This window comes from Pholis gunnellus, assembly GCF_910591455.1.
Source record: "Pholis gunnellus genome assembly, chromosome: 16".
NCBI classification, from domain to species: domain Eukaryota; kingdom Metazoa; phylum Chordata; class Actinopteri; order Perciformes; family Pholidae; genus Pholis; species Pholis gunnellus.
Genome location: NC_136543.1, coordinates 21,619,862 through 21,632,721, shown reverse-complemented (window position 1 = coordinate 21,632,721; position 12,860 = coordinate 21,619,862). Strand labels below are relative to the sequence as shown.

Below are 12,860 nucleotides of genomic sequence, written 5' to 3'. Positions count from 1 at the left end.
CACAAAGCGGACATCTGAGACGACACTTGGTTGTCCACACAGGGGAGAAACTATTCAGTTGTTCATTTTGTAGTAAGGGTTTCACACAAAAGGGACATCTGAGACAGCACTTGACTGTCCACACTGGGGAGAAACCATTTAGTTGCTGTGTTTGTGATCAAAGATTTGCTCAGCTCGATCTTGTCAACAAACATAAGTGTGTTGGTTTGAGCAACAGAAATACAGGGAGCTCCAGTGACGCTTGTTGAGGCATTTTTTCCCAAGTAAAAGGTTAAGACTTGGTTCTACACTGACAAACTAAAAACTGTCTCCAAAATGAGCCTTTTCAGCTGAGATGAAGCTACTTAATCATTTTTCCTCTGTGTCATAGTTTGGTGTTTTCTGGATGCTGTGTTTTTGGTGTCACATTGGCATCATTTTTAAATTGTCAAAGTATTTAATGTCCACGGTACAGCACTGTTTGTTGTTTTAAAATGTGATTTATTAATTTAATGACTTCCCTCCAAATAACAAAATGTATTCACAGTTCAGTGGTCTCTTGAAATGCTCACACTGTATTGGGTGTTATTTCGCTGAAGTCACAAGTCTACCGACTAAATCTGATTGGACACAATTCAACCGCTGAGGTGTTGGATTTTCCCATTTGCCTTTTGAAGGATGGGTTCAGATTTCAAGCCTGCGATCATTTTAATTTAAATAAGGGTTTGTCCGAGGCCAAAATTATACAATATTTCAAAAAAAGAATATGAATACCAATTAGTATAGCAGATGGACAGGGCTCTTTGTAGTAAAACTGTAAATACATCATCGTTAACGTCTCTAACAAGTGACCTCTATGTGTCTTGTTGGTTGGGTTTGTCCAATTATAATGTAGCAAATTGCATTCTGTCGTGTCTCCATTTTCTACAATAAAATACTCTGTTCCAAGTAAAAGTTCTGTATTCATATGCGCTACAACATCAGAACAGTTATAGATTACTATGAATAATGACAAAATGCTGCTTATGTGATGGTATCTGTAATAACAATCCAATTATATAATAAACTGTGTGAAATATCATTGACAAGGGCCAAACAACACAGACACATTCCCCTTTTTGTTTTAATAAAATGGTGCATGTTTGGATTCGTCGCGTCTCCAATGCATCCTACAGTTGCTTGTCACTTCCGATCTATTTTCTAGCTCGTCCTAATTACGAAGTAGAAATACGATTAGTTGATTTACCGCACTGACACTAAGGGTCCTATTTAAATGATCTATAGCCGACGGTCTAGTCTAGAGTGCATGGCGCAAGTCCATTTATGGCGTGTCGAAATCCAGTTTTGTTAGTTAATCATAGTGTTGTTTTTGGTGTAACATGAGTTAAACCTCATCTCCCATTTAAAGCTCGGTGAGCCTGCAAATGGTGCAAATGGTGGATTTCAGAAATTGGAGAAGAAAGTGGTTTTCTTTTGTGAAAGTTTAGTTTTTTAAAGGCTTAATGACAATAAATAAGGATTGAAGAAGAATATTTAGATGGATATAAACATGTTGGGGATTTTGTAAATGGTAGCATTTTTCTTTTTTAAATAAATGTTGACTTTGGGACTTTACTGGAAATCTGAGAAATATATGCATGTATATATGTACACGTATACATATATATATATATGACCCACTTTCTGTATGGCAGATTTGGAAAGTAATTTAAATTCTTTTTTTATAATCTCATGGGCTTTTATTTTCGAGCCGACCCAGCATGTTGCAGCGGAACCGGATGTTCCTCGCTTGTTTAGCGCGTGTTTAAACTGCTGAGCATGAATATCACACTGAACACACTGTGTTACAAGCTGAGGTGGAATGTAACGAAGAAGGCTACATTAATGAAGTACAAAGTCGAGGTACTTGTACCAGAGTATTAATATTCTGCAGCTCAATAGTTCTGCTCTACTACATCTCAGAGGTAAATATTGTGCTTTTTACTTCACCACACGTCTAACCGCTTTAGTTCCTTTTCAGATGATAGTTCGTCATCTCCTTCCTGTCCAGTGAAAACCTCGTATCTCCAGATGTGCTGATGTAAAACCAGCCAGGTAGTTTGTTTTAGTTTGAATGAGGTCCAAGTATGTTATACAGGGTCTGCAACAGAGGAGGAACCTCAGTCCTCACAGCTTCATCAAAGACAAACTGAACAGATGGAAACAGGAGCTGATGGAGAGGACTGTGGAGGACCAGAACCAGACAGGAACTCAGATCCAGATAGTCCTTTACAACCAGCTGCTGATGACGAGACGTCACCTTCCTCTGAATGTGAGACTGATGACAGTAGAGATTGGGAGGAGACTAAGAAACCTCAGTCAGATTTAAACCATCTGCAAAATGATGAGGTACCTGTAAGTGACCTGCAATACTGGAAGTTCATCAGTTAGCTCCTCTGAATGTTCCAGAAGCTTTTCACTGCATGAAAAGTTTGGTTTTTGTCAGTAAGCAGCACTGTAAATTCCAGAGGATGTGCATGAATATGATTATATGACTCTTGACACAGCTGAACACCGAATATAAAAAGAAATGAATGATTGTTGTTGCACCTGAATATTTACTTCCTGAAAAGCAGAGCACGATTGCAGCATTTTATTTATTTTAATCTCTTTGCTGCTTGGATTCAACAGAGCGTCTCGGCCGGCCGGAGTCCCACCGTCACCCCAGAAGATCCTCTGCCTGGACGTCATCGCCGTCGACTCCTTTCAGCCAGTTCAGACGAAGAGAAACCGCTTTACTGAACACTCTCCTTGGAGACGAAGAGGAAAAGACGGGCACGCAATTAAAAAATTGCGGTAAGACTATATATTGTTTGAACAGTGAGAAACTCTATGAGTGCTTGAGCAGAACGAGTGTAAGTTTAAATGTACAGCAGGAAGAAAGTATCTGCCTTCAAACCTTTCTATTTGTTGTGATATCATGTTGACCGCGTCGTACAGCCCGACTACAAACTACTGAAACCTGGATGATTTTAGGCAACGGTGCGTCGTCTTCACAACTCCACAGCGAATAGAAGACGCTATGGCGCAAGGGTGAGATTAAAAATATTTATATTTTCTACATGCATTTTGCTGTGTAAACGTAAAAACACACGTCCTCTGATCTATTTACAATATCACAGAATGAAGTCTCCTCACAACGAGGCGGTCACGTCTTACTTGGTCGAAGCTCTGGCTGCGAGGCCTGATTTGCACAGCGTTGCATCATGACATCCTTCTACGTGAGTTAACTTATCAAAACTACCGCGCAACGGTCTTTTTCTGCGGCTTTATTCATCTATAACATACTTATTGAGTTCATCTTCCAGCTGCCTGTAAAAGCTACTTCGAGTTTGAACGCAAGTACCTGGCAGCGCTGAAAGCATCCCAGAGGACTACAGCCCAGAGTCCACAGAGGAGGAGGAGGAGGAGGAGGAGGAGATTAGTTTTAACTCCATACGTCATCAAGCCAAGATGAAGCTCCACGACCATTGAGTTCTGTTGGTAATTGTATGTCATTACATTTTAATTAAATTGTCTAAAACAGTTTTCTGCCCTTCATACAGCACTGTGGCTTGATCAGCGGTGATGAAACTGAATCAAGTATTTAAGATTCTTATTATTCAGAAAAGTTTTCTCTCCAGTTTGAAGTCGTTACTTCCTTATTTTGACTTTACTGTAAACGCTGAACCGCAATTTATTGCTACAACTAAGGCAGGACCAACATTTTAATATGAACTGGGGTTAATTGATCCTTCTCTAAGCCCCGCCCCTCGAACGCAGACTGGCCAATCAACTAACTACTTTTGATGATGACTCAATAACAGCTGTAAATGTATTCACATCTTTATTTTTTACTCTCCTGATTCCTTGGTTTTTCAGGGACGTCGTTTTTATTATTAATGTGAAATATTAAGCATTATTATAATAATTGTATTATTATATGCTTATATCAGTAAATGATATGACAGAAAGACAATACATCACACTTACATCAAAGTATATTAGTGTTTTTAAAGGAGGAAGTCGTTATTTAGGGTTTTATGGACAACTTTACTGGAAAAGCGGCTTTAAGAATGTGAATACTGGGGGAGAATAAAACCTGAAGGTGGCAGCACTGCAACGTCGTGAGTGAAAACTACCGTCAAACCTCGAAGAAGAAGAAGAAGAAGAAGAAGAAGAAGAAGAAGAAGAAGAAGAAGAAGCGGAGGAGGTACCGGAAGCAATTGTACTGACTGAGGCTAACATTAGCAAAGCGGAGTCTGTCTGAAGAGGGTTGCACCCGTCAGTCCCACTAGTCCATCACATACAACCACAGTGTGAAGACGCTTGTTTAAGAGGACTTATGTGCACATTTATGGGGCGTTTTTAGCTCGAGACTCATCTCTTGTTAGCCACGAATGCTAAACGAAGCTAGCGTAGCGTGCTGGCAGGAAATAGACGGAGACGGACCTACACAGCGCTAGTCGGAGTCTCTGTTCGATAGAAACGAAACTGTGTTGTTCATCGACCCACAAAGTCCACATGAACCTGTCTTGAGTGGACTCTTGTGTCGTTTCGCTTCATTGCAAACGTCCGGATTGTCTCCTGGTGTCCTACGGAGCTAATGACGTTAGCATGCTAGCAGGAAGTAGACGGACGCGAACGTAACCTAGCAACAGGTCAGAGTGAGCAAACCGTTTGTTTTAGTGGAAATGTCTAAAGTTCAAACTCTGAGTCACTGCTGAAGAGATGTTTGGTCTGTACATTGTACATGTTGCTCAACTGTTATGCTCCGTGCATTACTGTGGCAGTATTTCTGCATGTTTATATTCGCTACATTATGTATGTGTTGTAGTTATGTAGCTCCTGCATTTGCTCTTCAGGATGTATTTATCTATTGTGATCAGCATACAATCAATAACACGTTTGTGTATCACGTTCCTCTGCAGATTCGGTGACTCACCAGAGGTCCTTCTTACACATTTGACGGTCTCGGCTTTTGTGGTTTTGCTGTCGCTATGCCGCGCTACAAATCAAACCCAGATAAGCGCAGAAAAAAGGACGCAGAGAGAAAGAAAAGAGCTCGCATGACAGAAACACTACAGCAAACGGAGTGTCGCAGAAAAAAGGACGCAGAGAGAAAGAAAATAACTCGCACGACAGAAACGCTACAACAAACGGAGTGTCGCAGAAAAAGGGAGTCGGAGAGAAGGAAAGTATCTCGCACGACAGAAACACAACAACAGGCCGAGTATCGACGGGCCCTTTATATAATAAAGAAACGCCAACAGCTGGCAAACGAGACGCCGGAAGCTGCAAAGCGCCGCAAAGACTCGCACAGAATAGCCATGGCACAGCGCAGAGCACAACAAAAGGCAGAGGCGGCAGAACTCGGTCGAGCTTTGCACAGACAGGCCGTGGTGGAGCACAGGGCTCAAGAATCACCAGAGGCCGCAGAGCGTCGTCGAGCATCGCACAGACGGGCAATGGCTCGGCACAGAGCCCAAGAATCACCAGAGGCCGGAGAGCGTCGTCGAGCTTCGCACAGACAGACCATGGCTCGGCACAGAGCGCGACAAACGCCGGAGGCCGCAGAGCGTCGTCGGGTTCTGCACAGACAAGCGATGGCGCGGCGCAGAGCGCGACAGAAGGCCGTGGCTGCAGGACACGGTCAAACCTTTCACATACAAGCCAAGGCACAGTGCGGAGGTACTCGATCTCTACGTGAGTATTCGCCAAAATTACACCGTTTATCACCGTAAAGAAGCTGTAAAAACTGTCATCAGATGTTCATCTTTCCAGCGGTTCTTGAACACTTTATGTGACAAACGCTTCAATAAGAAAAATAAACTAAACTAAGCTTAAAATTGTGATATTTCGTCAACAACATTTTATTCTACATGTGTAATTTAAACTTCTCCCCTAAATAAACCGTTTACTCTAATCCGATCCGGTAAAACAATAATTCAGTTAAACTTTGACTGAACTGCTGAGCACAGAGCAGAGAGGAGAGGCTGGAAGTAAAGGGTTGTAAAAATGTGAATAGTTAAATATATAAATGTATATAGCACATGGAGCCTTCTTTTTTCGAATAGTGGTAACTCTTGTGTACCTCAAACTGTTGGATGTATAGATTCCAGTGTTTTCCAATTTTTTGTAAAATTAATTATAAAAGAAACGTTCTGATTTCTGGCATTATAACTGTGTTATACGGCACATAATACATGTTTGAGTTCTCTCAACTTCTAAACACGATTGTGTTGTTTCCATAGGCCACAGAGAGATTCTATGTGACGGGAGCAAAAAACAGCCCGAAACTGCTTTTGGGGTTCAGAGGGTTAACAGCTGGTAGATGAGGCTGGCACAGCCCATGCTGATTTTATCTAACCCAAAAATATGAATCATAAATACTACACAAATATTTGTTACCAGTAGAGAGCAGAGGGTTCCGCTGCAGGTAAGTGCAAAAGGGCAACAAATGAAGTCAATCCCATATGAAGCTGAATCCCCTTCCAGTTCCTCAGTTAGCTCCGCCTCCAGACCTGCTCTTCACAACAGCTGCCCCTCAAATATGGTTTTCATATTTAACCTCTGAGAAGCGTCTTTGAGTGGTATATCGTCCTCCTCCAGGGTGGCATCTAAGGCATTCAGCTTACGAACGGGGCGCCTATAGGTCCTCCCCTTTTTAATACTGGCCTCTGCCACAAAAACATTTCCATCCGAACCAGGTAGGAGACATTGGACCCTTCGTTTGGGCCAAAGGGTTCATGGCAGCTGTGGGTCGGTGACAATAATATCGATGGTTGGGAGTGTCCATGAACAATTTCTTTGGCTGAAGAGTAGGGAAGTAGGATTTGATATACTGAGTCCAGAAATGGTTCGCCAGAACTTAACTGTGGTGCCATCTTCGCTTGGATAGGAGGTCCTGTGGCCCAGCGACTGGGAGCTACTAGCTCGAGCAGCCTCTGTAAAGCTCATCTGCTGAGTTCAAGGCAGATGAAACATACTTCCAATCCACAGTTAGTAAGCTGCAAGATCTGTGTTATCCGGATAGGGACAAAGATTTTGCAGTTTGCAGCAGTTCAGGCAGCTGGGCTCCAGTAAGGGCAGCACATAACTCAAGACAAGGTACTATGAGGTGGCATCTGGGTTCTACTCTAAAGCGGGCCATAACAAAGGCCTCGTTAGACTGTCTTGCTCTTTCACCTTACTCAAATAAACTGTGGGCCTTTTCTGAGGAATCGCAGAATATGCCAGGGTCTTTGTCACCTTTCCTGATGGGCAGTAGCAGCGGGATTCTAATCTTATCTTATTTAGACTGTGAGATTGGAGGGCTCGTCCTTTGGGGCTAAAGGTGTCTGTGTGCCGCTTCCGCTGTGTAATATTGTAGCTACAGGATGGTAGGGTTTAGTTGATGATCAGGTCATCGTGGATGATGTGAGTGAATGAAGGGCCTTGGTAGCGCTACCTGAAAGCAGCAGAGTGGTAAAAGGGCAATGTGGCGGGTGACACCACTGGTTGTTGTTGAAGACAAGGCTACGAAGGAGCAGCAAGGGAGCTAGGATGGACCCTAGTGGCAGCTTGAGGGAGAACACCAGCGGGAGCTTGAGTGTGTTGTCAAAATAGCGCCGCACCAGTGGCTTAGAAGTGAGGTAAGGGAAGGACACCAGCAGTAGCTGGTATAGTTGGAGCTGAAGGATATGAAGCCCTCGGGTAAGGAAGCTGCAGGTTGAAGGTCTTAACCACAGGAGGTTGTTTAGCTGATCCAGTCGCAGCATGGGTTGCGACAAAGGAGATTGAAGAGGCAGCATGTAAGGGAGGATTCAGTGCTGAAGTTCGAAAGGATTTAGCTACAGGGTCAGCATATCTGATTGTGGTGAGGAGCTGCCTTGTGCTGGGGGGGGGGTTTATCTAGTCGAGACAACTTCCAGGAAGGGGGAGGCGAAAACGATCATGCTCGTGAGAAGGAGGGTTATTGTGGGCTGGAGAAGCATGGGTAGAGAAAGGGGTGTTTTCAAGCCCCAGACCCCGTTTAGAAAACATATTTACTGGAGCAGGGTCCGACAGTCTGCTCCCTGTCATCCCAGGTGTTGGTTTTCCCGTGCCTCTCTTCCCTCCAGCAGGCCCAGAAATTTGGCCTGGACCACCGACAGCCTGCTGTTGGTTCCCAGGAGGGGCCGGCGGAGCAGTGGACTAAGCTTTGCTCCTGGCCAAAGGATGTGACTCTGCTACCGGTCTTTGCTCTCTGACTGTTGTACTATTAACCATTAGGTCGTGAGATTACTCGTGCATTAATGCAAAATAAGAATTTGACAGTTGTTGTTGGTGGAGCTCATTTTGATCTTTTAACTACTGAATAAGTGTTAACATTAAACTACAGTTTTTCTAAAGCGTCTGTATGTTTTTCATTTTGTCTCCACAGATGTCCAGCAACTGTTGATGAGAAGAGAGGTGGGTCCCCCTGTGCAGCAGGAGTGGAGCTCCAGTCTGGACCAGGAGGACCCAGAGCCCCCACACATTAAAGAGGAACAGGAGGAACTCTGGACCAGTCAGGAGGGAGAGCAGCTTCAATGGCTGGAGGAGGCTGATATCAATTTCCCATTCACTTCTGTCCCTGTGAAGAGTGAAGATGATGAAGAGGAAGCTCAGTCCTCACAGCTTTATCAAAGCCAAACTGGAGAGAACAGAGAAGCTGAGCATTTGAAAACAGAATCTGATGGAGAGGACTGTGGAGGATCAGAACCTGCCAGGAAATCAGATCCAGATAGTCCTTTACAACCAGCTACCGATGAAACTTTAAACTACTCTGAACCTGAGACTGACGACAGTAGAGATTGGGAGGAGACTAAGGAACCTCAGTCAGAAGTACCTGTAAGTGATATGGACAGTAATACTGGAAAAACATCAATCAGCTCCTCTGAATGTGCTGGAAGCTTTGGCAACAAGAGAAATCTGAAGAAACACACTGAGTCCAAAACAGGAGTGAAACCATTTCTTTGTTCGGTTTGTGGCAAAACATTTGCTCGACAAAGTGTTCTGAGACGACACTTGACTGTCCACACAGGGGAGAAACCATTTAGTTGCTCAGTTTGTAGTAAAAGATTTGCACATGATTTTAATCTGAGAACACATTTGACTGTCCACTCTGGGGAGAAACCATTTAGTTGTTCAGTTTGTAGTAAAACTTTCACACTAAAGCAAAATCTGAGACGACACTTGGCTACTCACACAGGGGAGAAACCATTTAATTGTTTAGTCTGTGGTAAAACATTTGCACAAAAGGGACATCTGAGACGACACTTAACTGTCCACACGGGGGAGAAACCATTTAGTTGTTCATATTGTAGTAAAAAGTTCACACAGAAGGGAGATCTGGAACGACACTTGACTGTCCACACAGGGGAGAAACCACTTTGTTGTACAGTTTGCGACAAAAGATTCACTCGGCTCTGTTATGTAAAAAATCACAAGTGTGTTGGTTAGAGCAGCAGAAATGAACGAGGCTGTCATTTTCTTCAGGGTTGAAGTACTGAAGGAAAAACTCAACACTGTCTGGCTGATGCCGACTCGAAAATAAGCTTCTGTTTTCAGCTAATCCAGGGGTCGGCACCCCGCGGCTCTTCAGCCCCTCTGCAGCTCCCTGAGTCTACATCCACACCAATACGTCTTCGTTTTAAACGATCTCCGTCCACACGGCGTTTCAGCATCGTTTTCTAAATGATCTCCGTCCAGACTTAAACGCCTGAAATCGACTATCACGCGACTATTCACGTACACTGGGCATGCGGGTGGGTGACGGTGTAAACAGGAAGTAGATTGGTTGCTCAAAGCTGCTATTGTGACTTCAGACGGCCGCTCCGTAGGTCTGATAACCCCGCTGGACACGCTGCTCGCTTATCGCTCCGATAACAGCTGCTTCCTCTGTAATAATGCAGACTTTAACTGAACAGCTGCTGCTAGTAAAGACAACAAGGTCAGCAACACCTGACCTTAAATACAAATGTTGTAATATTTTGTCAACTAAAATGTGCGTCACATCCTATTACACCTGTCAGAGTCTTTCCCTGCAGGTGGCTGATCATGATCTGCAGAGCCCCGCCCTCGGTAAGCTATCAACGGATAAATCCCAAAAAAGAAAAGTCACGGAGGAAAATAGAGTTTAATTCTGCGTGGACGTATTCATTTATTTTCACTGCCAACGATGCTGCTTACCTGTGTGCTTGATATGTGCAACACATGTAATGTTGAATGTCACTTCCAGAACAAGCAGAAAGCGTCACGCTGGAGATGAGCGACAAAGAGCGATTCCTCAACTGCTGCAGCAAACTCTCCTCTTCATAGAGTTTGAACATGTAAAATAGCAACAAAATGTCAAGAAGTGTCTTTATTCTTGTTCTATATTTTCACAAATACAACAAACTATAGTTTTTGTATATGTAATATAACTATACAACTTTATAAGCTGTGACATCAAATAGCTTTTGCGGCTCCAGATGAATTTTATTTAGTGGAAAATGATAAACGGCTCTTTGGATGGAACGGTTGCCGACGCCTGAGCTAAGATGACGCTACACAACTATTTAGATTCTGTTATTTGTTTCTGCAGTGTTTTGTAATTTTGCATGTGTCATGTATGTATTGATTAAAATAATGATTTAACTATATCAAGTTATTCTTCAAGCTTTTGGAGTGTTATCTATAATAAATACACTGAATAGAGGATCTCTCAGGTGTGTCTGACGTTAGCGTGAACGAACAGTCTGTGAAAGCGGCAGAAAGCTAGTTGGAATATTTTTAGGCTGCTCACTGGTCTGGTGAAAGGGAACCGACTGTTCATTCCAGGGACTGAAGTCAAAGGAACGGGCTGCGGAGTAGAAGTGCAACGGATCACAAACCTCACGGTTCGGATCAATTTTCGGATCAGCAAAGAAAAGGGGAGGAGTCAAATATAACTTTGCTTTCTATTTCTTTAGAACTTTTAGAACGCTTAAAACAAAGAACTTTGGGCTAAAGTGTTCCATGAAAACTAAAATGTTGAAGATGTCCAATTTGAAACAAAATGAAATAAACAAAAATAAAACATTCAACAATATTCAATTCTGTTAAATTTAAGTGCAACATGAGGTCTGTTGATGCCCTCGTGCTTTGATCAATATTGACTGTCAGGTTATGTCATTCAAATACACTGAAGTAATGTTTACCATTACTGTTAAATGGTCTACAACTTTAAATCTCTCCATTGTCTGGGGAGAGGGGTCGACCTTTCTGTGGTGATATTACTGTCGGGCCTGTCTAGCTTCACTCTGATACTTCTGTCAGCTCCTGCACCAGGTGTGTGTCTGTGTGACGCTCACTGAGGGGGCGTGTCTACAGGTCCACAGTGATGAGTGAGCGGTCAGTCTTTTCCTCTTCATAGAGGAACGAGCTTCACACTGAAGTGGTGCGTGAGTGGATTTCGTAGAGTGACTCGAGCACTTTAACCAGATTTTGAAATCCTTTGTTTTCCACACCGGAGGGTCCCCCGTCGCTGACAGACCGGATGGCGGCGCTTCATGTGCGGACATGTCCGATGTATTGCCGCTGTCGTATGTCTACAACGGCCACATACAGTAACGGGTTTGTCCCACCACCCTCATCCCGTCATTATTAGTTACAGAGAAGACAAAATGCTCCCAAACTTGCGACTTAAATTACGCAAAAGAAAGACAAAAAAAAGACTCAATTGATCCGCGGTTCACAAGTGAACCGAACCGTGAGGTGTGAACCGAACCGACCACGGATCGATCCGTGGTCGGTTACACCACTGGTGTGGAGGTCTCTGGTTAACTTGGATGAAGTTCTCCACTTAAATGACATCTATAGTTATACTGGCCATTTTTCATATCAAGACTTTACCTTAAAAACATTACACGTTACATTTAATCGCAATAAATGTTTAATGATTAAACCAGTGGCTCCAAGTCTTGTTACCACTAAGACAGTTGAGCATATGATGCAGGAAATGTACACACTGTTAGATCCGGGAGTTTCAAGCCCCGATACGCTGCTAACTAGTAAACCAGCTCTCTCTTCAAAGGTTACTAAGCTGGTGGGCTCGCTCACTACCGTCCCTCCTGACGTCTCCCCTGCTTCCAGTTAATGGCAGCTTTCCTCTAATGGATCGAGGCTCTTGGTACGGTGCCAGGATAGGTTTTGATAGCTAGGATTAAGCTATAAGGGGTTGTTTAGTGGACTAGGAACTAGGACAATCATTCAGAACTCTCTTGTTGTTATGCACACAGTAATACGTTTTACAGCCATGAGTACTCTTTACTACTTGGTGAATGAATTCTCAGAAATATTTACTTTAAATGCAGTTTAGATATTTATTGCAGGATAATTAGCAAAACAAAGCAACAGCTCACACAAATAATTCTACTTCACTTCCAATTCATTACGATCTGATTCTAACTTTAACTTCCTACTGTGCCGAGGCTGGAAGGAAAGGTAATAAATCCTTTGTGGTTTGGGAGTGGAGGCCGGGCTTCACCTCGTCCACAGTCCTCTGTGCTCCGTACAAAGTCAGAGAGCAGCGTCCTTCATTGTCCAGTTGGTGTCCAGCGTCAAATCCCCACTCAAATCTTTTGACACATCAAATTCCCTCCTCGATCTTTCGAGTCCTGTCTTTTTATTGTAATCCTCATTTCCACACTCCTCACCGAGCTGCTCGTGCCTACTCGAGGGCCCGATCCCAACGTCCCCCCTCACGGACTTTGAGGCGCGCTCCCTGAGGGATGTCCCTCTGTCAAATCATCGAGTGTTTGAGTCTCTTGTAGACATGTTGAGCCCTTTATTCTATGTTAGAAAAATTCTCGCAAGACCGATGGAAAATCATAAATCAG

The 12,860-nt window shown here is 43.4% G+C and overlaps 1 protein-coding gene across 1 annotated transcript; it reads left to right on the top strand.

Moving 5' to 3' along the window:
* Positions 1-5,597: 5,597 nt before the first annotated feature.
* Positions 5,598-10,799, top strand: LOC306708225 (uncharacterized protein). Its single transcript, XM_079176007.1, has 2 exons — positions 5,598-5,703; positions 8,402-10,799. Exons 1-2 carry the CDS (start codon positions 5,604-5,606, stop codon positions 9,460-9,462), a joined length of 1,161 nt encoding a protein of 386 aa, XP_079032133.1. The 5' UTR covers positions 5,598-5,603; the 3' UTR covers positions 9,463-10,799.
* The last annotated feature ends 2,061 nt before the right edge of the window (positions 10,800-12,860 follow it).